General features: G+C 38.1%; 1 protein-coding gene across 1 annotated transcript; it reads right to left on the bottom strand.

The window, feature by feature from the left end:
* Positions 1-2,511: 2,511 nt before the first annotated feature.
* On the bottom strand, positions 2,512-26,049 carry wdr3 (WD repeat domain 3). The gene is made up of 27 exons (XM_052149038.1): positions 25,938-26,049; positions 25,498-25,686; positions 25,088-25,297; positions 24,339-24,457; positions 22,278-22,356; positions 21,922-22,017; positions 21,680-21,772; positions 19,346-19,447; positions 19,078-19,175; positions 18,886-18,987; positions 18,550-18,780; positions 18,326-18,419; positions 14,635-14,736; positions 14,398-14,483; positions 14,132-14,270; positions 9,374-9,430; positions 9,174-9,274; positions 8,776-8,887; positions 8,024-8,158; positions 6,031-6,081; positions 5,886-5,951; positions 5,707-5,799; positions 5,135-5,185; positions 3,751-3,794; positions 3,499-3,627; positions 2,953-3,046; positions 2,512-2,854 (listed from the first exon to the last, which is right to left on the bottom strand). Exons 2-27 carry the CDS (start codon positions 25,669-25,671, stop codon positions 2,699-2,701), a joined length of 2,814 nt encoding a protein of 937 aa, XP_052004998.1. The 5' UTR covers positions 25,672-25,686; positions 25,938-26,049; the 3' UTR covers positions 2,512-2,698.
* Positions 26,050-26,512: the final 463 nt, after the last annotated feature.

The following is a 26,512-nucleotide window of genomic DNA, read 5'->3' as shown; positions in this document are numbered from 1 at the left end:
CCTCTGCCACCAGAGCTGTGGCCATACAGAGAAATTAAACACAGAGTCAGACTTAGCTAAATGTATCTGTTTACTACAACTGAAAACTCTGTTTTTATAGGCAATGATTAGTAAGGAGAATTTTAGATTGTGAATGTCTTTTGATGCTTCACTTATCTTTTTCCTACTTTCCCCCCTGCACTGAACAACACAGAAAGGGATCGTTTACCCAAAAATGAAAATTCTGACATAATTTACTTACTCTCATGTCATCCCAAACCTAAATGTTGTAGGTTTTCTTCTGTGGAATTCTTATTATTTTTTATCTTTTGGTCACACATTTTTGCTATTCACTAATAATCACCCCCTCCAGTGAAAAGAACCATCTTGAAAGAATGTTTTGTTAATGAATCAGACTGATCCATTTCACAAATTAATTGGAAACATTATCATGGATAGGGTAAGGACGAACTAAAAAAAGCATGTGCGAGCAAGGAGGCCTACAGACCTGACTCGGTTAAACCAGTTCTGTCAGGAGGAATGGGACAAAATTCCAGCAGAAGCTTGTGGAAGGCTACCAAAAACATTTGACCCAAGTTAAACAATTTAAAGGCAATGCTACCAAATACTAACAAAGGGTATGTAAACTTCTGACCCACTGAGAATGTGATGAAAATATAAAAGCTGAAATAAATCATTCTCTCCACTATTATTCTGACATTTCACATTCTTAAAATAAAGTAGTGATCCTAACTGACCTAAGACAGTGAATGTTTTCTACAAATAAATGTCAGGAATTGTGAAAAAATGAGTTGTATTTGGTTAAGGTGTATGTCAACTTCTGACTTCAACTGTAGTTGAGCACTCCAATACACAAAAAAAGGCTAAATTATATTCTAAATTCATACTTAAAATTTAGAATTTAAATTCAACTTTTGAACCGGTTTTTCTCATGAACAAAATTAGCACTATGCATAAACAACAATATAAAAAAAATGACCAAGAAACCTTTGAACTCAAAAATAGAAACATTCCAAGTCTTATGAAGCGATACAAATACTTCAGGTGAACTATTCCTGCATCAACAGCGCCAACTGTTGCATTCCCATGCATTTTCCATATGGGCTTGGAATGACATCAGGGTGTGTAAATAATGACATAATTTTCATTCTGTTCCTAAGAATTGTTTAAATATATGAATCTTATAAGCCACTTACAGTCCTTGTCATTAAATCTCATGTTCATTATGAGTTGAATAATTGAGAAGGAAAGATTTTAGAATAAAACTGCAGTAAAACATCTAGTGTTGTGTAAAGTCTCCTTAGTCTGTAAAGCCTGTAAGCATCACTGAATATGCTGAAGCATATGCTGGTATCGACAGATTTGGATGCCGTTGTGGCTTGGGCTCTCATACCCCCACCCTACCACTCCTGAATATACAAGACCACTTTATTATGTAAAAAGTATATGCGGTTGGCTAAGGAACGTCGCCTCGTTGTACCAACACAAATAGGCTCCAAAACGCTTTCCCGGATTTTCAGTTTCATCATACCACGTTGGTGGAATGACCTTCCCAACTCAATCCATGAAGCTGACTCACTCTCGGTCTTCAAAAAACTACTTAAAACACATCTTTTCCATGAGCACTTAACCAATCACTTAAAAAAAAAAATTCTTGTTGCACTTTAATCTGTTTTGAATACTGAAGCTAGAGAAACTTTGTCTCCTTAAAATGATTCGCATATGTAAGTCGCTTTTGATAAAAGTTTCTGCCAAATGAATAAATGTAAATACCTGTATACCTACTTATTCATGTGATTAACTAATCAGCCAATCATGTGGCAGCAGTGCAACACCTACAATTATGCAGATACGGGTCAGGAGCTTCAGTTCATGTTCACATGGGTAAAGAAATTATCTCAGTGATTTGAAACGTGGCATAATTGTTGGTGCCAGATGGGCTGATTTGAGTTTTTCTATAACTGCTGATCTCCTGGGATTTTCACACACAACAGTTTCTAGAATTTACACAGAATGGTGCCAAAAACAAAAAACATCCTGAGAGCGTTCAAGCTGACAGAAAGTCTATGGTAACTCAGATAACCCCTCTATACAATTGTAGTGAGCAGAACAGCATCTCACAATGCACAACACGACTACAACAGTAGAAGACCACGTCAGATTCCACTTCTGTCAGCCAAGAACAAAAAGTTGGGGTTTTTTTGGCACCATTCTAAGTAAATTATAGAGACTGTTGTGCGTGAAAATCCCAGAAAATCAGCAGTTACAGAAAAACTCAAATCAGCCCATCTGGCACCAACAATCATGCCATGGTCCAAATCACTAAGATACATTTTTTTACCTATTCTAATGATTGATGTGAACATTAACTGAAGTGCCTGACCCATATCTGCATGATTTTATGCATTGCACTCCTGTTACACGATTAGCTGATTAGAAAATTTCATGAATAAGTAGGTGTTTCTAATAAAGTTGTCACTGAGTGTATATCTGAATATATTCTATCATATAAGAACACAACAGCCTCAGCTAACTTGTTGGAAATACATTTTATGGACTTCAGACAGGTACAAATTACACACTAACTCATAAAAACATTGTTGCTTTGTGCTGATACAATCCTCAAGAAGTGACATTCTTGCAGATTCTGTTATAACAGTTGGGAGAAACGAATGATCTGTAGATTTGACACATTGTTTCATGCAATTGTTAGAATAGCTCTTTCACGTTTCCTCCTCTTTCTCTTCTTCTCCTCGAAATGGTCTGTAGCATCAGCAAAAAACATCACATCCTCTTTGCTCTCAATCTCACGTTGCAGAAACTGAAGACCAGCACTATTGAAGCCCAGGACATCCTGAGAAAATGAGAATACAGAGCTTACACTACCTCAACACATGAACAGTGGCCACAATGGCTGAAACAGCCCTTAACTTTAGCGAAAGTAGGACTCACCCGGATCTCTCGCACTTTAGAGATTGTGTTGGTCCTTAACTCATCAATGACTGACAGCAGCATCTGATTACTGGTGATCTGACCAAAGTGGATTCTTGGAAAATATTAAATTAGTAAACTGTAAGGAGCAAAATCACATTGGCAAAGGAAAATTATGAAGTTCTCTATATGGATAGTTGACATGTCCCATGCTGTTGCATACTTCAGTAAATCTAAATTACTAAAATAAAAATACAAGTAATCGAAACAGCATTTTGCCAATTCATACATTTTGATGCATGATATTTACAGCATGTAACGTTTATGAAAGACTACATTGAATATAAATTATTTTTAATGAATTTGACAACAAGGCCATTTAAAATGTACTTGTCAAAATGGTGAAATAAGTCCAGGACATGCATCAATTACCTGTATAAAGGCATCATATGATCTTTAATACATAGTGAAACACAGACCAGTTAAATGTACATAATTCATGCAAACAATTATATGTTAATGCAATAGTTAGGATGCTCTTTATATAATTGTACTGTATTTAAGTACCTGAGGAGGAAGAAAAGGCAGCGGCACACTAGCTCCACCTCCAGACCCTGCTGTACATAACTGTTGAAGAGGCGCAGCAGATCAGGGACATAGGGAAAAGGCAACACCAGTAGAGAGACCTCCAGCTCACTATGAAGAGAGGAGAAATGATATTATACTGACCCTGACCCATAAACCTAAAAGTTAATATTAACATGACAGAAAAGTGCATGTCAGGAAGTGATTATGATTGGGCTGAGGAAGTGCTCTTACCTGGACCGAACCTTTTTCATCACTTCCAGAACATAACGAGAGGGCTGCAGATATGATGTCAATATTAAAAACAACATTTGGCATGAAGACCAGCAATGAGTATGACTTGGAGTTTCACTACTTTTCTGAAAAGTTTTACAACTTAAGAACACATTCTAAAATTCTTCATTAAAAGAATATTCCGATTTCAATACAAGTTTAGCTCAATTGACATCATTTGTGGCACATTACTAATTACCACAAAAACTATTCGACTTGTCACTCTGGGTTAAAGTGAGGCACTTACATGGAAGTGAAAGGGGGCCAATACGAAAACATTAAAATACTCACCGTTTTAAAAATGAAGTCACAATATGCAGGTAAATATGATTTTAGGGTGATAAAATTGCTTCCTTTTCTGTGTAAAGCTATATCAATTTTACAACTTTGTTGCCATGACGACAGAACACTTAACCCTAAAACTCTTAAAACGACTACAAATGATGATTTGAAAAACTTCACAGCTCAAATGATAACTCAAGTTTGGACAAGAAGCTTGATTACACTTCCTATCCACCTTTTTCCTGAACGCGGAAGTGTTCCATGATTCGACTGTTTTCAATTTCCGGTCTTCTGTGTTTTTTTTAATAGATTTTATAGTAGTTTTTTTTATAGACAGTGCCTCATCTGAGTGTGTAGATGACATCCAAGGTTAGTTATGTTGATATCATTAATTATTATGAGCTGTTATGACAGCCAACAACTGCACAAGCGGAGCCTGAAATACATTTTTACTTGAAGTAACACTTAAATGGTTGTTGTTCTCTGGATCACTCGTTTTGTCAGTTTTTACCTGTCTGGAGACCAGCAATACAAAAAAGGCCATTAGAATCATCATGTCGCCACCCAGTGGCTGCTCAGGAAAACTGTGGATAGTGCCATCTAGGCTAAAAACACTAGGTGGTGTAATAGAGTTTGAAATCATGATCATGACAAGAGACTGCAATGGCAAGAATTACAGTGAAGTAGTAGTAATATTTTTGTCTGTTCTCACCCAAAACCAGATGGATCATTTCAGAAGACATTGATTAAACCACTGGATTATGGATTACATTTATGATGCATTTATGTGATATTTGGACCTTCAGATTTAGACCTCCACCATTAATTTGCATTGTGAGAATCAATAGAGCTAATAATCTTTGTTTGTGTTCTGAAGAATAAAACGTCATACACATCTGAGATGGCATGAGAGTAAAGAGGTTACTTTTCATTTTTGGGTAAAATATTCCTTTAAATTGTATTGAACCTGGAGAAATGTCTTTCTACAGCTGTGTATAAACCAAATATGACAACAATACAAACCCAATACTACTACTAATAAAAAGTCAAATACAAAACTCACCGAGATATTTCCATAAACTATGAGGATTGGGTTCATCTTAAGGGGTGGTAACTGAAAAAAGACAAAGATTAATACATACCCTTGCGTGGGCGCGCGCACACACACACTAGGGCTGAAATGATTAGTCGACGTTATCGACATCGACAATGAAAAATTGTGGACAAAAATTCGAAATTATGTCACACTGTACATTTGACAACACAACTCAGGATTAGAACTGCTCCCTTCTCTGGAGCAGGATTTCATAACCCAAGATTAAGAGTGGACTGATTGCCTCAGTCCTCATTCACTATCATTGTATGGAATAAAAGAGCAGCATTTACATGGTTCAGTGGTTCTCCTCTTGTGTTTCGTCATACAGGTTTAACTATAGTTACAGCATCATTAGACAAGATTTTTATTGTATTAACTCTTCAAAGCAACAGTTATTTTTTTCCCTTGGCAGCGATAAAAGACCTTATGGATAAAACAGATACGATTTTCAAGAGGTACATGTTACTCTTAACCCAATCCTGTTGTATCTTTTAAAAGGGCTTAATGTGTCTCTATCTCATTTATTCAATATGTTATACCTCTTTCCCTGCTGCCTCACAAGCAGCTCTGTGCTCCTCCAGCTTTTTACTTTCCTCTCTATAGAGCTCTAGAGCCTCCATTATACGCTCGGCCTGTAGAAAGATAACACAGGTGTTATGTTTCAATTACTGTATATGAAGAAGAGCAGCTCTTCATCTCAACAGTGCTGCAGACTCACAGCTTTCACTGTCTCTATGGTCTTTTTCCCAGCTGGCTCTGCCTCTCCTTTGGTCTCTCCAGGGACCTGCAAGACACAGGAGAAATACTTAACACTTGAGACTTGAAGACATAACTGATCTTTTAGGTTTAATAGAACCACTTACCACAGGATCATCATCTTTAGCCAGTGACTCTTCAAACTCCGCTTCCCTTTCCTGAGAAAAAAAAAAATATCAGTCAAGTACATCAACATTTACAGTTTGTAAAAAATGACATTCTAATACAGTTTTTATTTAATTATACAAGGTGTATGAACAGGTGTACTCCTAAAATAATTATTTTTGGTAGTTTTCTTGGTGGAATAGCAATATTGCAATTAAATATTAAGTTTGCTTAATTTTGTATAAGAAATTCCACTCTTATCCAGGCATGCCCACAATATTGCTTTAAATAAAGGGAACAGTGTATGGGTTACAAGACTTATAATTTAATACTACATGCATTCCATTTACTCACAATTACTACAATGTAATAGCAATGTTACCAGTGCTACACAATAATTACACTCTAGGTACTTGTATAGCATATACATAGATAGGGGCCGTTCACACAGAATGTGTTGCTGAGATAAAACACAACTAGATTCAACGCAACAAAATGGAATTAAATGCAGATTGTAGATGTGTTTTTTTTTTTCTACTTGACAGTGTTACAGTTATCAAAGATGTCAGAATGTATAACATCAGCGAGGAAACATACTTTTACTCTAAGGTAGATTAAAGTTAATTACTTAACGTTAATTAAATTACACATTGATTCAGGTCTGAGTAAAAGCGATAGTAAAGAGTTCAGTAGTGAGGGTGTTATGAGATGTTATAAGCAGATCTGTTTACTTAAACTAATATTATTAGATGTGTAATAGCCATTCAATTATCTAGATTCTGATTCACTGTCTACATGGTTTAATCAAATTACTGTGTAATTTAACAATTTATTTAAAAAAAAAAAAAAAAAAAAAAAAAGACATAAATATGATTTACAACATCACTCTTCATTCCAGCCAATTTAAAAATATTATCAATTCCACTTATAAGAATATTTTGCCAAAAACAGCACTGTTCATGGCAATCTCCTATTTATTCCTATGGGAAGTTCTGTAAAGCTTGTCAGAGTAAGCAAAAATTGCCAAGGGAGGCAGATCTTAGCAAAGTTTCAATTACAAAATAGCGCAAGTCCTGAGTAAATGGCCCCTTATTCGGTACTTGTGTAAAAGTACAGTTACATTAACACTTTAATATAAAAGTGTGACCCAAAGACAAGTAAATGCTGCATTGAAAGAAGATAAATCTGTCACATCTGAGTTCTAAAATGTGATGTGCATTTAAACACACACAAACACAAAAAAAAAAGGATCACATGACTGGTTTTAGTTGGAAAGGAAAATCTAAATTAATCCAACCTAGTTTAAATTGTATCATGATATTCGCTATAAACCTTCTCTGTCAACAAATAATTTGATCCTGAGTTTAAGAATAGTTCACTAGCCTACGTGTTAAGTGATTAAGCTATTAATATTTTTAAACCGATCATTATTGATAGCCATTGAATTAATCCATCTTCCTAGCTATTTTATAGAAAACATTATATTAGGTATACATTTTAATATTTTACATTTAATGGGTAGAGTAGGCCTATGTAGATGATTAGGAAAACAAATTGTGTTACAATAAAAAACAAGACGAAGTCTGCTGAAAATCCATATTTGACTCTCAAAAACATAATTATCATGAACAGTTGATTTTGTGGATTTCTAAAATTAATTTTGTAAATTGCACTTTTAGAGATACAGGAGAGTGATGTCAAAGGGAAATTATTATGTCAGAGGGGTCACTTTGCTCACAGCTGATTGGTTCTGCATCTTTTAGTGATCTGTTACCCAGAACAAAAGCTGCTCCGGAGCAGGTTAGCCATGTATAGTGATTTACTATGCAATGAACACCAGTAAAAAACAACTTACATTTGTGGAACAAAAAAATTGTGTTGGCGCAAACTAAACTTGAATTTTCTTGGATAGCCATCTAAACCGGCTTCAAGGTACAGGCCCCAGATCTATGTTGAGTGTTTTTCTATAAAGGAAAAAACCAAACAATCACTCACCATTTCCTTCTCTTCCTCCAGGATAATGGGTTCCCTTGTTCTCTCCCACAGCCTGAGGGACTTATCATGAGACGAGGAGACGATGTGGTCTCCACTGGGACTGATGGCCAAGCACCAGACCTCACGATGGTGACCCTAGGGACAATTCAGGGTCATCAATATTAAAATAGCACAATGGTAAGTACAAATTGTATAATAATGCTACATCTATTTCTGTTAATATAGGAAATTAACATGAAAATAATTGAAAGCAGCGCATGTGGTGTGACATACTAAAATTCATATAAAACTACTTTAATCAACCTTTTCCCAACTCTCCTATAATTATGGTACATGGCTTTTATAACTACTATTAATTGAAAGACTAAACAGATTATTTGTATTTTTAGAAGTTAATTTGTCACACCACAGGAACAAGGTAAAAATTATAAACAAAATTTTTTTAAATAGATAGTAACCAGTTAAAGGACCAAAAGGTGTAATTTTCACCTAAAATCCTGATGTTGAATGATAAAATGTTTATGGACATGTTATATGTCAAGTACCATTATATTGAGAAGACCGAAGGAAAAGCAGACCACAGTATACATAATGCAATCAAGCTTTGATGCGTATTGACTGAGATCTGGTCTTATAATAACTCTAATCCTTTCAGTCTATTACAGCTACTTCTCCCCAGCAACCTTTGGTAAACTCAATCTGACTCTGGAAAGATGCCTATTGAATGCATTTCAGCTATCAGGGAAGGTCACCTCCAACGTCTGGATATGCTCAAACTTGTCAGCGTCCCACTGCTTGATCTTCCTGTCCTTTCCCGCAGTAAAGAACAGATGGGTTTTGGGGACAAACTGAAGAAACATGACACTGCATGGGAGAAGATAACAGGGATAAAATATTACCATCTGGGCTGATGTCATCATCTGACTACAGCTCACATGCAGTGAAGCGATGTCAACACCATAGATGGGTGACACCTGACTGAATACAGAAATCACTGCACACGTCATCAGCTAGTATTGGATGTATCTTTACCCTTAAAAAAAAAAAAAAAAAAAAAGAATCCAACTACAAACCTGACAAGTGACATAGGAAATGTTACCATGAACAGTGTGCCAGCAATGCGTCATTATACAAGCACAGTTTTTATTACCTGTCGTCATGTGCAAACATTGAACGATGACAGTCTCCAAAGTCCAAACCCCAGATCTTCACGTTTCTGTCGGCTGAGCCTGTAGCAATTAGAGCGCTGTCCTGCAGAACATACATAGCAACCCAGAAACATTTTAGCACAACAATTATGTCATTCTTCAAAAGACTTCCAGGGCATGTGGTCTCTGGAATTGTACTCACGTGTGAAATGTCCAGGCACAGAACAGGCAGTTTGTGTCCATATAATGACAAGAAAAACTATAAAAAGTAAAGACAACAAGGCAAATTTGTTATTATTCTTCACAGCTCACATACACATCCTGCAAGCATTGGTGTTGGTTTAGGTACTGGTGATGCCTTAACAGTAGGCAAGAATTCATAGAATGGTGCTTGAAAGTTTGTGCACCCTTTAGATTTTTCTATATTTCTGCATAAATATGACTTAAAACATCATCAGAATTCACACAAGACCAAAAAGTAGATAAAGAACCCAATTAAACAAAAGAGACAAAAATATTATACTTGGACATTTATTTATTGAGGAAAATTATACAATATAATATATCTGAGTGGAAAAAGTATGTGAACCTATAGGATTAGCAGTTAATTTGAAGGTGAATTTAGAGTCAGGTGTTTTCAAACAAAGGAATGACAATCAGGTGTGAATGGATGCCCTGTTTTATTTAAAGAACAGGGATCTATCAAAGTCTGATCTTCACAACATGTCTGTGGAAGTGTATCATGGTATGAACAAAGGAGATTTCTGAGGACCTCAGAAAGAGAGTTGTTGATGCTTATCAGGCTGGAAAGGGTCACAAAAACATCTCTAAAAAGTTTGGACTCAACCAATCCACAGTCAGACAGATTGTGTACAAATGGAGGAAATGAAAGACCATTGTTACGCTCCCCAGGAGTGGTCAGCCAACAAAGATCACTCTCCAAGAGTATGTAATATCATAGAACTCTATGCTAGTCTCTAGTTACTGCTCATCGCTGTTGGAGCTTGTGACTGTTAGATGCAGACCTTTTTATCTACCACGGGAATTCACCACTGTTTGCATAACCGGAGTTTACATTCCCCCCAGCGCTAATGCTAAGGAAGCGCTCTGTGAACTGTATGGGGCTATGAGCGAACTGCAGAACGCTCACCCCGACGGACTGTTTATTGTCGCCGGAGATTTCAACCATGCAAATCTCAAGACAGTGCTCCCTAAATTCCATCAGTATGTGGACTTTGCAACTAGAGGGGCTGAACGGCTTGATCTTGTTTACACAATCATCCCAGGCGCTGCACCGGGTGGAGCCCGCCCCCACCTCGGCTACTCAGACCACATCTCTGTTATGTTAATTCCAGCATACAGACCGCTCGTCAGACGCACAAAACCGCTTCAGAAGCAGGTGAAAACCTGGCCAGCAGGAGCCATCTATGCTCTTCAGGACTGTTTTGAGTGTACTGACTGGCACACGTTCAGGGAGGCTGCAACATATGGCGATTCTACCAACTTGGAGGAATACACAGCATCAGTGACCAGCTACATCAGCAAGTGCATTGATGATGTCACTTTCTCCAAGACCATCACCACACGCTCCAACCAGAAGCCGTGGATGACTGCGGAGGTGCGACGCTGCTGAGGTCCCGAGACTCCGCCTTCAGAGCAGGCGATAAGGCAGCCCTAAGAACAGCTAGGGCCAAACTGTCACGGGCAATCAGAGAGGCAAAGCGCGCTACGTGCAGAGAATCCACAGTCACTTCCAGGACAGCGGTGACACGCGGCGCATGTGGCAGGGCATCCAGGCCATCACCAACTACAGGACAACATCAGTTGCCTGTGACAAAGATGCCTCCCTTCCAGATGCGCTGAACAACTTCTACGCTCGGTTTGAAGTGCAGAACGACGTGATGGCGAGGAAGTCCACCCCTCCTCCCAACGACCAGGTGCTCTGTCTTACCACGGCAGATGTGAGGAAAACTCTACGTAGATTCAACCCACGGAAGGCTGCTGGACCAGACAACATTCCTGGCAGAGTGCTCAGAGGATGTGCAGACCAGCTAGCAGATGTTCTTACCGACATCTTCAACATCTCTCTGAGCAGCGCCGTCGTTCCAATGTGCTTCAAGGCCACCACCATCATCCCCATGCCAAAGAAGTCTTCAGTGTCCTGCCTCAACGACTACCGTCCCGTCGCACTTACACCCATCATCATGAAGTGCTTCGAGAGGCTCGTCATGAGGCAGATTAAGACCCAGCTGCCCACCTCACTAGACCCACTGCAGTTTGCGTATCGTTCAAACCGTTCAAAGGACGATGCCATCACCACAACCCTCCATCTGGCCCTCACCCACCTAGACAATAAGGACTCATACGTTCGAATGCTGTTCATAGATTTCAGCTCAGCATTCATCACAATCATTCCCCAGCACCTGATTGGAAAGCTGAACCTACTGGGCCTGGACACCTCCCTCTGCAACTGGATCCTGGACTTCCTGACTGGGAGACCTCAGTCAGTCCGGATCGGGAACAGCATCTCCACCGCCACCACACTGAGCACTGGGGCCCCCCAGGGCTGTGTGCTCAGTCCACTGCTGTTCACTCTGCTGACTCACGACTGTGCAGCAATGCACAGCTCGAATCACATCATCAAGTTCGCCGATGACACGACCGTGGTGGGTCTCATCAGCAAGAACGACGAGTCAGCATACAGAGAGGAGGTGCAGCGGCTGACGAACTGGTGTAGAGCCAACAACCTGTCCCTGAATGTCGACAAAACAAAAGAGATGGTTGTTGACTTTAGGAGAGCACAAGGTGAACACACTCCGCTGAACATCGACGGCTCCTCTGTGGAGATCATCAAAAGCACCAAATTCCTTGGTGTTCACTTGGCGGAGAACCTCACCTGGTCCCTCAACACCAGCTCTATCACCAAGAAAGCCCAGCAGCGTCTCTACTTTCTTCGAAGGCTGAGGAAAGCACATCTCCCAACCCCCATCCTAACTACATTCTATAGAGGGACTATTGAGAGCATCCTGAGCAGCTGCATCACTGCCTGGTTTGGGACTTGCACCGTTTCGGACCGCAAAGCCCTGCAGAGGATAGTGAGGACAGCTGAGAAGATCATTGGGGTCTCTCTTCCCTCCATCAAAGACATTTACAAAAAACACTGTATCCATAAAGCAACCAGCATTGTGGACGACCCCACACACCCCTCACACAAACTCTTTACCCTCCTCCCGTCTGGCAAGAGGTACCGAAGCATTCGGGCCCTCACGGCCAGACTGTGTAACAGCTTCTTCCCCCAAGCCATCAGACTCCTCAATACTCAGAGACTGGTTTGACACACACGTGTCCTGAGTTGCACTTTAATTACTGTCACTTTATAACTGTCTGCTACCTCAATAACTGCTATGTGCATAGAACACTATCTCATAGTATGTTAGGTTTACATTTTTAGAAACTGTCATCTTTTTGCAGTACTGAGTACTGGTCGGCGCTGTACTGTCTATTGTCCTGTTCATTGTCAGAAATTTGTTGTACTGTCCCGTACTTTTTGCACATGTTTGCACGTGCACTTTATATAGGTATATATAGGTTTTTTATATAGGTATTTTATTTCGTTGTGTTGTCTCATGTGGTCCTGTGTTGGTCCTTTGTTGTTTTTATGTAGCACCATGGTCCTGGAGGAACGTTGTCTCGTTTTGCTGTGTACTGTACTAACTGTATATGGTTGAAACGACAATAAAAACCATTTGACTTGAATATCATGTACTAGTCCACAAGGTCACAAAGGAACCCAGGGTAACTTCTAAGCAACTATTGGCCTCTCTCACATTGGCTAAAGTTAATCTTCATGAGTCCACCATCAGGAGAACATTGAACAACAATGGTGTGCATGGCAGGGTTGCAAGGAGAAAGCCACTGCTCTCAAAATGAACATTATTGCCTGTCAGCACTTTGCTAAATATCATGCGGACAAGCCAGAAGGCTATTGGAAAAATGTTTTGTGGATGGATGAGAACAAAATAGAACTTTTTAATTTAAATTAAGCATTATATTTTGAGAAAGGAAAACACTGCATTCCAGCATAAGAACCTTATCCCATCTGTGAAACATGGTGGTGGTAGTTTCATGGTTTGGGCCTTTTTTGCTGCATCTGAGCCAGGACAGCTTGCCATCATTGATGGAACAATTAATTCTATATTATACCAGCAAATTCTAAAGGAAAATGTCAGGACATCTGTCCGTGAACTGAATCTCAAGAGAAAGTGGGTCATATAGAAAGACAACGTCTCTTAAGCACACAAGTCGTTCTCCCAAAGAATGGTTAAAGAAGAATAAAGTTAATGTTTTGGAATGACCAAGTCAAAGTCCTGGACTTAATCCAATAGAAATGTTGTGGAAGGACCTGAAGCAAGCAGTTCATGTGAGGAAACGCACCAACATCCCAGAGTTAACGCTGTTCTGTATGGAGGAATGGGCTAAAATTCCTCCAAGCCAATGAGCAGGACTGATCAACAGTTCCTGGAAACATTTAGTTGCAATTATTGTTGCACAAGGTGGTCGTTGCAGACCAGATACTGAAGGCAAAGGTTCACATACTTTTGCCACTCACAGATATGTAATATTGGATAATTTTCTCAATAAATAAATGAATAAGTATAATATTTGTTTCATTAATTTTATTGGGTTCCCTTTATCAAATTTTAGGACTTGTGTGAAAATCGGGTGATGTTTTAGGTCATATTTATGCAGAAATATAGAAAATTCTAAAGGGTTCACAAACTTTCAAGTACCACTGTAGTTCTTTAGTGGCATTTGGTTAATTTATATTGCTTTCCTTTGCCAAACATTTATAAGATTCTGTGGACATTTGTACACCTAGTATTAATTAGAGGTAGATATCGCTTTTACCTCATGTTTTGGTTCAAGTATTGTAGTGTTGTACACAGTGTATGCGGTTTACCTTTAGTGTGTCTGTGTAAAATATTTTGACTGTACAGTCGAGAAGAGACACAGCCAGCAATCTCTGGTCAGGACTATAGCGCACACAAAGCACATCTTCATCTAACTGCAGGGTACGTGTGTGTTTCACTGTCAGCCTCCTGCGGATTACACAATGCAATAATACTTTAAAGCTAAGAAAACAAATAAAAAGGGCATCAAGAGACAATGAGACTCAGAAATCTTGACAGGCAGAGCTGTTTTTCATGATCACAGATAATAACTCACTTGTTCTTCCCAGAGATCTCATCCTTTATGAGTTCAAAGTCCCAGAATTTCACAGTCTTGTCTGCACCCCCGGTGACAATACCCCTCTATACAAACATGCAAATCAAATCCAAAGAGTGAAATATGTTAGTATAAACCTCAAATCCTCTCTTGACAGCTTACAAGCCTTTGGAAGAGAGTCAGAAAGTCCCTGCATAGAAGAGTTGAGAAGCTCTGCTTCAGTTCACTGAGATATACCTGATCTGGAGAGAGACACATGGACCAAAGAGCTCCACCATGCGCATCAGCTGTCTCAAGAAGGCTGCCTGAGGCCAGGTCAAAAATCTGAATCTTTCCACTCTGAGAGATGACACATGAAGACAATGTCAATGGAAATTTAAAATTTAAATGACTAAGAACTGGTTTCCTAGTCAAGGAATATGACCTTGTAATAGAGTATCATCACAGACCCAGACTGGACCTAGTCTTAACCGTATCCATAAACTTCTCACACAAATCTCATTAGTGCATATTCAAACTTTACACATCACATTCAGTTATGAGACAAAAGTAACTATGCCGTTTGCGTTAATGTCATCCAACTAGGGGTGGGCGATATGACCAAAGTCATTTTTAATCACGATAACAATATAGTCAATTGGTTTCTAAAAATAAATACAAATTGGTTTAAAACAAAAACATGTAGTAATGCCTATTTTTTAATAACCCAGTCAGTCATTTAAAAACTTTATAAATGAAAACTACTTCCTCTTATATAATTTTCTTTTTATTGGGAACTTAGTCAAAGTAAAATAAAAATAATAATAAAAAAATAGGTTTTAAATTAACCTTAACATAACGCTAAATTTCCCATTATGCCACATTTCAGTCTGACTAGTATTTTTATTATTATTATAAACTTTCCTAAAGTATCTTCACATCTTAAAGCAATGCAACAAAGGAAATAACACATAGGTCAAACAAAATATCCAACCAAAATAAACACTTCATTAGGCTCTTGATTTAAGTAATCTCTGTAGAGAATATATGAATATATGATGGCAAACATGGACGATTTGATTCCTTATATCTAACATCATTTGAACAGAATGTTACGAAGGGTGATGTGTAGTTTAAAAACTCTGCATGGCATAAATTTTTTTTATCATCAGTGGTGGTTAGAATGTCAGGTTGTCTTGTCATTTGAGATGTTTGACTTCCTAACGCTTATGGTTTGTGAGCGATAATGAGAAAAGTCAGTTTGAGTAGTGCGAGTCATCCCGCTCTGCGCTCTCCTGTCTTTGAAGTACAAATATTGGGAAGCCTGCTGGACTTGCACACTCGGTATTGCTTTTTCTAGAGCCAAACCAATTCAGAGCAAAGCCTTCTCTACTGGCCTAACATGCCAAATAAATAAATATTTTTCATCCTTTCATTCTCAATCACCTTTTTACCCAAGTATTTTTAATCGCTTTCCACTCTTAATTAATCTTCAAACAAATAGAGAAAAACTAAAGATTTATCTAGTCAGAACTTATTCCTTGATGCTTACAAGGAAATTGTGACAACTGTGTCATAAATCGCATGCCCAAAGCAGCGCATGAGTCTGAGCTCCACCCCGTCAGGCCTTCAGAATCGCTCTTAAGTCAGATTTTCAGATACATCTGCCAATCAGATTGATTTATTTGTTCTTGGTGGGTGTGATCTTTAGGATATGTCCCGGTCGAGGCCTTCTATCTGGCCTCGAGTGACGCAATCATGCTTTAAGTGATGCACGTAATACAAGAGCGAAAAGTGTAAGATCAAGCTGTCTGACGAGTCGGCGGTCATCACTGCTGTTATTGCCGTTGAGAAAGAGATCCTTATGGATTTAAAAACACGAGATGTTCTGCATGACCGTATGATTGATTCATTTATTAAACAGGAAAAGAGGGCTGATTTTCACATCAACTGAATTGGTAGGTGCTTTTTGCATTGTTATAGCAACATCAGGAGTTTTCTAAGTGTAAATTAGGCTGCTTGAGAATCCAGTGTCGGATCAAGTTGAGAAGTAGTGCTGCTTTCCATTCAATACAGAAAGTCGGATTTTACAACTTCATACTAGGAAAAGTGCAATGGAATGCATCTATGTCAGAATTACAACTCGTAGGCTCATGCAGAAATTCTCAACTCCAATTTCACCGAGATGCAGGTGCATGATGTCACACAAACATGTCGACACTCACTTTATTAAGTAATATCGATAAATTAGTTGTTTCCACATTACATGATATTAAAGCTTGTTTAACAAAACACCTGCAGAAACAGGTGCATAAAACATTATAATCTCTTTTGATAATCGTACACCTGTAGCACAAATGCTAGTGCTGCAGCATTGTTTATCAGTTGGGTTGCTAGGAGATATCTCTAATGAGAGTCAAACCCCTGCTATGCTAACAGGAGCATTGCAGTTTTGTTTCCTTAAATGTTCCGAATATCGAGGAATGGAATGCATTTATGGTCGGAGATATTAAGTAGGAATATACCACATCCAACTTGAATGGAACGCAGCATAACCGTGTACCTTGAAGACATGAAATTTATTACAAGCAATATTTAAATCGCAAATATTATTAGACAGATTTTTCCAGGTATTATAGACCTCCTTGGTAGATTCATATGAAAAATTATGATTTTTAAATGTCTGTTCATTTCACAAAACAGACATGCTGCAGTTAAAATTAGGCTTGCTTGAGCATTAAGTGTCATTTCAAGTTCTGGCTTTCATGCATGGACATGTTTTTAAAATGTCAATTGGTATTACTATTATTAGCTGCAACATAATGTATGATGCCCAAATGCATAGGGTGTCTTATTCATTGTGAAACTGTGTTTTCTTAATGGCATGAATCACACTGAACGCCTAGACTTTAAATGCACGGCCCGCCACTGATAATCACGGTTTGAGGTGAACGTGTTTTTGTATTATTTTATGTTTTAATCACAGATGTATAAGCCTCAGAGTTGTTCACAATGAACTGCTCTGTGGAAATAAAGCAAACTGAACTTAAAACACTCCCTGAGCTGAGATGTCTTAGGTCATTTGCACCACTCATAAATGATACGGTTCTTGCAAAATTTTTTTTTAAAAAAATCAGAAGACAGTAAAAAAGAACTCGTGTTCCACGAGTGCACGCCTCCGAACACGCATGTCCTCTGTTCTTAAAAATATAATAAAGTGTGTTTCTTCAAGCGCGCGTCTGTGTCTCTATGAACATATTATTTGTAATATTAATTTGATGATAATAATAGCCTAATAATATTAATTTAATACATTAATGGGAAAAACGAGCCAAATATCGTCTTGACATTGTCAAAGGCATCAGCTATTGGCGATCACTATGACCATCGTCGATCCTCAAGATGTCTGTCGGCATAATCCTAATGTACATTTCTTTCAATAAATGTATGAAATGTTCAGACAGTCTCCTTGCTGGTTTTTCTGAAACACTCAGAATCATTACCGCTTTTGCCGGTGTCGCCGCAAAACTTGTAAATGTATATTTTAAAGGCTTGTTATTACGGTTTAGAATTTCTCTGTAATGTAGACCAGTGTTAGCAATGTTACTTATAGCATTCTTTTTCAGCCCTGGAACTCAAACCATTTTCTGATGCCCCCCAAAAAATATATATTTAAGTAATTAAATAATATCATTAATGTGCGACAACTAGTCGACTAATGGCTTAAACTAAAGACCACTAGTCAACTAGGAAAATCTTTGGTCGGAGGCAGCTCTACCGATAACATCGACTAATCGGTTCAGCCCTAGATGTGAACAACCACACAAGAAAGTCATATGGGTTTGGAACGACATAAGAGTTAGTAAATAATGAGATAATTTTCCTTTTTGGGTGAACCATCACCTTAACCTTGCATTGAATGATGTTGGAAAAGTGCATGGTTATATACCTTTGTTCCCAATATGATCTGTCTGTCTCCAGGTACAAACAAGGAGCAGAGGGCATATTCACATCCCATGGTACGAATTACTTGCAAGGTAGACCTGACAGAGGAGGATATCTCTTGATAAGAACTACAAAATCCATGAATCCAATGACAAAGTACAGGGTGACCTATCTCAAATAAATTTAGTACTTTAGTGTTGGGAACCCAAGTGTCTCAATCAAACTCACCGGTTCCATACTTTGACCGTTTCTCCAGAGGCGGAGAGAATAGCAATATTATCTGAGCTGAAGGCCAGCGTTCTGACATCTGTGCGGTGACCACTCAGCGTGAGCCAAAAGGCCTTGGTGCCAGTTGGATTCTTCTCAGTAGTATTGATGGTATATGTTTCTACTGTGTTATTCTGCAGTAATAGAGCAACTTTCATCTCTCCATTAGGAGCCAGAAGGCAGTCCATTGACCTGCAGGGGGTAAAAAATGCTACAGTAAATAAATGATCTAATAAGGGACTATGTGTCTATGCTGGAATATTGAACGATATACTTGAAGTGTCTAAACTCTCAGACCTGATCTTGGTGGATGCCTTTACATTTGCCAGTTTTTGGATCTCATCGCTCAACTTTCTCTCCACTACAGTCTCAGGTGTCTCCTCTCCTCCTTCCTGAGACCTGCAAAACAAAGGTCAGTCCGATGACATTCCTCACTTGTGGACTAGTGGTTCAGAACAGCTTGACAAAAAGACTTCAAAGATCACCTACCTGGCCTTTTTCTTTGCCCTCTTTAGTTTTTTGTCCATCTTTTTCTGGATCTCCTCCTCTGACAGCACCGTAAAGATCTCAAGAGTAGCATCCAGACCCTGTGGAGGTTTATTGAAATAAAAGCCATCATAGCATCATAAGATACAGTCTCAAATCCTGTATTCCTGCAGCTGGTCAAATGACTAACTTAAGAAGTGAAAGTTCCCTTTCTAGAAGTAAAGAATGTGATCTTTGGAAATTAATACATTTCAAGATGAATCACACTTACATGGCATGCTAGTACTTTAGCTTTTGCATCTGTTATCAAGGATACAACCCTGTCTCTGGCTTCCCTCAGAACAGAACCAGCTTTCTTACAGCTGAGGATCCGCTGTAGAGAAAAATCAGACATTTGATAAACATTTGCAAAACCATTTAAAACAAAATGAAGTGGACTGCATCAGGTCAGCACTCCAATAACAATGAAATGAGGATTTATGGTAGAGATGCACAGATACCAAGACAGATACAAGTACCAAGCACCTAGTTTTAGGTATCGCCAATACAGAGTACCAATACAAATACTTGTGTTTGTTTACATATGCCATTATATTTATATTTGATGTCTTGATAAGGCCAACATTGGCGTTTTCAGTAATTAAAAATGACAATTCAGGGCCATTTTAACAGATGTTCAGTCGGGTTCAAGTCAGGGCTCTGGCTGGGACACTCAAGGGCATTCGCAGTGTTGTCCCGTAGCCACTCCTTTGTTATCTTGGCTGTGTGCTTAGGGTCGTTGTCCTGTTGGAAGATGATACCTCCAGTCTGAGGTCCAGTGCACTCTGTAGCAGGTTTTCATGAAGGATGTCTCTGCACATTGCTGCATTCATCTTTCCCTCAATCCTGACTAGTCTCCCAGTTTATCCTGCCTGGAAAAACATCCACACAGCATGATGCTACCACACCCATGCTTCACTGTAGGGATGGTATTGGCCAGGTGATGAGCGGTGCCTCGTTTCCTCTAGACATGATGCTTGCAATTCAGGCCAGAAAGTTTAATCTCTGTTTCATCAGACCAGAGAATTTTGTTTCTCATGGTCTGGGAGTCCTTCAGGTGCCTTTTGGCAAACTCCAGATGGACTGTCATATACTTTTTACTGAGGAGTGGCTTCCGTCTGGCCACTCTACCATACAGGCCTGATTGGTGGAGTGCTGCAGAGATGACTGTTCTTCTGGAAGGTTCTCCTCTCTCCACAGAGAAACGCTGGAGCTCTGTCAGAGTGACCATCGGGTTCTTGGTAATCTCCCTGACTAAGGCCCTTCTCCCCTGATCGCTCAGTTTGGCCGGGAAGCCAGCTCTAGGAAGGGTCCTGGTGGTTCCAAACTTCTTGCTTTTATGGATGATGGAGGCCACTGTGCTCATTGGGACCTTCAATGCTGCAGACATTTTTCTGTACCCTTCCCCAGATCTATGCCTCCACACAATCCTGTCACTGAGGTCTACAGACAATTCCTTGGACTTGGTTTGTGCTCTGACATGCACTGTTAACTGTGGGACCTTATATAGACAGGTGTGTGCCTTTCCAAATCATGTCCAATCAACTGAATTTACCACAGGTGGACTCCAAACAAGTTGTAGAAACAGCTCAAGGATGATCAGTGGAAACAGGATGCACCTGAGCTCAATTTTGAGTGTCATGGCCAAGGCTGTGAATACTTTGTACATGTAATTATTTTAGCTTTTTATTTGTAATAAATTTGCAAATATTTCAAACAAACTTCTTTTACGTTGTCATTATGGGGTGTTGTTTGTAGAATTTTGAGGAAAATAATGAATTTAGTCCATTTTGGAATAAGGCTGTAACATAACAAAATGTGGAGAAAGTGAAGCATTGTGAATACTTTCCAGATGCACTGTATACTGTTCTGGGTTTCAAGGAGGTGGCATTCCAGCCTTAGTATTGATTGACTGTTCAGGGTTTGTTGCGTAGAGCCTGACAGAGATCGACGCTCAATCGATTTCTTTGTCCTGTGTTGTTGTTGGGCTAAGTATAAAAGTAATAACTCCTATGCCTTTTTTCACCGTCTTCTTTACACATAATAGGACAACAATGACCATCCAATGCAAATCCCTTAAAAAAAATTATAATGGATGCCTGTGAAGCAATCTCACATTCACAAATACATACATGCTCATGTAAAAGAAAGAGAGAGAGAGAGAGAGAGAGAGAGAGAGAGAGAGAGAGAGAGAGAGAGAGAGAGAGAGAGAGAGAGAGAGAGAAAGAGAGAGTGCACGCACATGAGAGATGCCACATGTATATCCGTTAAAAATTTATCAAAAGAAAACTGATATTTTAGATTTAAATGGTTTAAACACCAAAATGTTTCACATGTTTCCAAACTGGTCTTAGAAGTGCCATGCACAGCATGTGCAACTAAATCATTACGTTAATGTACTCATATCTGAAAATATGAAATGATGACACCGATGTACTAGTATTTATCATCCAGTATGTTCCCAACATAAGAACTACAGAGTAGTATCGGTGAAACACTAATTAATGGTACAGTATATGTAATGTTAATCAACTGAACAGCTTAAATTGTATAGATGAAATATTACTTCTTCAGGCTCTTCATCAAGACCCTCATCATCCTCAACATCATCAAGAAGAGTTTTGACTTTCTTTTCCTGTGGCTCCCCCACTTCCTTTCCCTGTAAGACACTTTAATGTAATTCTGCCCACATCAAAATGAGATCTACATTTATAATAAAATAGTGTCAAATATTTAGACCAAATCAGCAGTTTACTGGAATGCAATAAACTGTAAACATGTGGCATAATATAAGTGAGATCTCCTTACCTTCTCTATGTACTGAATATCCCAAGCTCTAAGCTCACTGTCAGCAGACCCAGTTAGCAATCTATTCTCCTGATTGAGAAGGACCATTCCCCATACCTATACAGAGTGTGTAGGAAGAATGCAACGTCAGTATTAGAGTTATAACACATATTTGATGTGTTTGAATATCATTCTCTAAAATAAAAAACTAAAGCTCTGAATATTTTAGTCCAAAGTTCCTAAGCATTTACATGTTTTTTATGATTTCCAAAGCAAACAGAGAGTGCATATAGTACTGATTATTTCAGTCACATTAAGACTGCACAGCCCTTACAAATTTGTTCATTTCTGAGCAGTGCACAAAGTTCCTGATTTACCTCACTGCGATGTCCCACCATGGTCTTAAAGCAATGCTGTGTGTCCAGATCCCACCACTTCACAAAACTGTCTTTGGAGCTGAAGAAAGATAGCATGCACTGAATCAGATTAGGAGCATGAAGGACATAGCATATTTTATATTATACTCCAAGACTGGGGAACGATCGATCTTTTAATCTACGCAAAATCCTCTACTACAATGAGAGGAAGTCACTCACATTTGCAAACAAATTTTGTGCTATGTAACTAAAATGTGTGATTAGCCACTGGCTGGTAAATGTTCAGATTCCCCCATGTTCATCATCTTGTTGAGAGTAAAAGTTTGATTTAACTCATTCTGTGTGTGTGTGTGCGTTGAAAGACGAAATCCGCGCAATACATGTCACTGATGACTTTTCATAACCTTTCTGTTCTTTTTCTGTTCAGCAAAAAAAAAAAAATGTCCTCTCTCGTTAGTATTAGGGCTGCAACTAACGATTATTTTGATAATCGATTAATCTAATGATTATTAGAACGTTTATTTGACTATTTACCAATTATTGCAACGATTAATCATTAGCTCTTAACCGATTAGTCAGCTTGTGCCCCGGCTTAAATGGTTATAACGTGTTCACTAACAATAAAGTGGAAAAAAATAATATTTTATAAATACCTCTATATGACAATCACTGAATTAAAGGGGGAAACATACTTTAAGTTAAATTCAGTATTTAACTTAAGAAATTCACTGTAAAAAAAACTATTGTTATAAAGTGTTTGTCTTGTTTACCATTTAAAATAGTCTAAAAATAATTAAAACAAGATACATTTAGTACTTGAGAAGCAACTTATAAGATATTTAGACTTACTTTAAGAGAATTTATCTTAAATATAAGGGTATTTTGTTTATACATGCATTTTATTCACTTGGTTATACTTCAGCAAGTGCAGTAAAGACAAAATATACTTATATTCAAGATCTATTCTCTAAAAACAAGTCTGAATATCTTCAGATGCTGCTTCTCAGGTGAATGCATCTTTTATTAAAGATTTTTTAATATTTGTATTTTTAATATTATATTCATTCTCAGATAAAAAATTTCCTCTGCAATATATCTGCTAAAAAATGTATGTTGTTTTACATAATGTATGAGTTTGTAGTTAAGTACAAGACCTGCTTCTGTATTATTTGAACTTTAATAAAGCTATAACGCATTAAATATAACAATATTGAAGATGTAATGCCGGGATGTTTCCTTTAAAAGCTCCGGCTCCACTTATTCCACAACGAGAGTGCTTCTGTATTTACTTATTTTTTATTTTTGTATAATTCCCTTGTACTTTGCGATCTACATAAGCTGAAGCTGTTTGGAAAGTTTAGAGTGAATCTGGATTGTGATCTGTCTAAATCTTCCTCAGTCAGACTAAGGTGCGAGCTGCAGTGCTGCTCTCACGCATCATCATTAGTGTTTAATGTGATCTCATGTTATGTTAAATCAGATCAAACGACTATTCGACAAAGAAAATTTGTCAACAATTTTTTACTGTCTAAATTTTCGATAACGTCGGCTAATCGATTCAGCCCTAGTTAGCATGCGCACATTTAAAGCTGCTCTTTCCAGAACATATGGTTTTTAGCATGTGTTCAACAAATCGATGAAAATAAATAGTGTAACAAAATAGTGTAACAAAATATAATACAGACAATATAATATCATGAATTTTTTCATTTTAAAAAGCTAAATATTTGTCCAAAATGATGAAAAACTAATCACATATAATTAGTAAAGTTTATATTTTCGTAATGTACCAAGTAAGAAGGTCCCTTGTATAATTAACAGGCATTATCTGCGATTTCTTTCATATCTAAGCAAAGTGGACATTTTAACTGAAAGACACCCATATGAATTGAAATTGAATCAAAATTGGAATCTCATCAAATATGTATCAATATCAAGCCTTATAATATACATTGATGTTCTGACACAATAATGCAAGTTTCCTTACACATGAAAATAATTAAAATAATCTTAGCATGTGGTATTTGGCTTCATTCTAATATACTACAGCAGTTGATTTACCTTGTAATCAGCAGGTTTTTGTTCTCCAAGAACAAAACTTGTGTAATTGCATCTTTGTGTCCTTTGAGTCTGTACAGACCACATTCATTGATGATATCCCACACAATCACATCTGTGTCCTAACAGAAACATCCAAGAAAACAAATTCTGATAAATGTGACATTTAAAAAAAGCAATAATATACATATTACCTGATGGGAGTATGAACAAGCAGGTCAAGCAATATTCTAGTAGCAAGGCGATCAATAATTCATGTGCTCTTCAAGTGAAGTCTGGATTATCATAATTATGAGATCCAAACACATGAATGATCAAGTAAAGTCATATCATCAAGTGGGAAACTTGGTATTCTAGAGGGTACCAAAGTTGATGAAGGATGCCACTGATTTAGCAAATGTATATAAATATATGCACTTTTTCAATAATATTATTTTGTAATATATATCAGTAAACTACTGACTCACCAGTTGCAGATTGTATTAAGAAAATGTATTTGTTAGATACCATGCATTAATAAACCATACATTTCACATATAAGTGATGCAAGTTTATTCACTGATGTTTATTCACCGGTGCAACAGTAAAGTGCTTTTGCTGTCATTCAATTCGTGATTAATTTTTGCTTCTTCAGTATTTTGTTTCCCACTCAAATGCATGACATGTCGTAGTAAGGAAAGCTCAACTCAGAGGTTGGAGTTTCCCCAAGTCCACTTGAAGTAATACTTTTCTAAATTGAATTCTACTCTCACCCTTGAGCCGGTGACAAGTCGAGCGCCCAGTGCATCATATCGCATGGCTGATACGGCCGATTTGTGTCCACTGAAGGAAATGTTGCTTTCACCATTCTGCAGATTAAAGATGCGCACACCTCCGTCTTCATAACCTACTGCTATGTGAACACCATCAGGAGACGGACACAGGTACGTCACCTCATGCTTTTTACCTTCAAGAATAAGAACCTGAGGAACAGAAGCATGAAACAGGCAAGAAAGGAAAAAGTGAGTTTAGGCTACAGCTACATTGAGAACTATATTGTCAAATTCAAGTACAGGGTGTCCAGGTAAAAGCGCACGTTTATGAGCTTATACAATTTCTGTGTGTACTTTGATAATAAATCTTTGGAAAATCGAAAAATGTCTTAAAAATATTAAATCTTTACCTTCTCAGCTTTTCGCACATCCCATATGAACACATGTTCACAGGCACCCACAGCGACATATCGACCCTTCTCACCACCCCTCAGAGTCACAAATGCGATGTTGGACTTCTGACTGCCGATCACTCCAAACACAGCGCTCGCCACATAGCGCAGATACTGCTTGGTCAAACCCATGGCAAACCAAGAAGGCTGTAAACACAAAATAAGGGTACATTCAGTGGTAACCTTGCTCTTCGTTATAGCCTCTTCTCACCAAATGCGACTGCTCATTACACAAGATATATTATGAACAACTCATTCTTTGAGGTCCACGCTAAAGCGCACGGCGCAGCATGAACCACATGGTATTTACTTTTATAATTAAATGAGAGTAATACTGTTACTACAAAATAAATAAAGTTCAAGATCAGTCATTGCACATATAACATGTGGCTACATACATGCTCGACGAGAGTTATGCTGTATCTTCAGTGCTTTCTATGAAAATATTGCTTTACGGTTTTAGCAACTTCGACATGCTTTCCTGTCGCATGTGTGACATCCTGTAAAGGCAGAGGTAATAGATTATCGACTTGAACCACGATGCAACACCGAAATGTAACTTTTAATAACTTTACTTGACATTTGTGTAATTACAATAGAAATGGTAAATTCGTATGTATTATTTACACTTTTTTAAGTGTTTTAATGATCCGTTGTTGTGATTTACTTATTATCGATTGATTCGGTCTGCTGAAGTCAGATTGATATTCATAAGGAATTTTGACATTATTTCATAAAATAAGTCTCCTACTGAGCACTACTGAATTCAGCGGTAATAACAGAAAGTAAATTGAAATTACTGATAAGAGGAGAGAAATTGAATATATGTGTGCACGTTCTACTCAGAGCGTCAACATAGCGACTTTCCCTTACCAGAGATATTTTGTACGAAGAAACACCTCCGCGTTTTTTGAGAGAGCGTAGCTTGCGTATTACGACAGTTGATATGGACACCGTTTGCGGGCTACCATAG

Source organism: Xyrauchen texanus, chromosome 18 (genome assembly GCF_025860055.1).
Source record: "Xyrauchen texanus isolate HMW12.3.18 chromosome 18, RBS_HiC_50CHRs, whole genome shotgun sequence".
In the NCBI taxonomy this organism is placed as follows: domain Eukaryota; kingdom Metazoa; phylum Chordata; class Actinopteri; order Cypriniformes; family Catostomidae; genus Xyrauchen; species Xyrauchen texanus.
Note: the sequence above shows the minus strand (reverse complement) of the source record. Positions and strands in the feature narration are given on the sequence as shown.

Excerpts from the sequence above, each read along its gene's own strand:
- wdr3 (XM_052149038.1), bottom strand. The coding sequence starts at position 25,671 with ATGGGTTTGACCAAGCAGTATCTGCGCTATGTGGCGAGCGCTGTGTTT. Across the intron at positions 18,420-18,549 it reads ACGGTCAAAGTATGGAACCG|GTCTACCTTGCAAGTAATTC; the intron begins GTGAGTTTGATT and ends CTCCTCTGTCAG. Across the intron at positions 5,800-5,885 it reads CCATAGAGACAGTGAAAGCT|GCCGAGCGTATAATGGAGGC; the intron begins GTGAGTCTGCAG and ends ATCTTTCTACAG.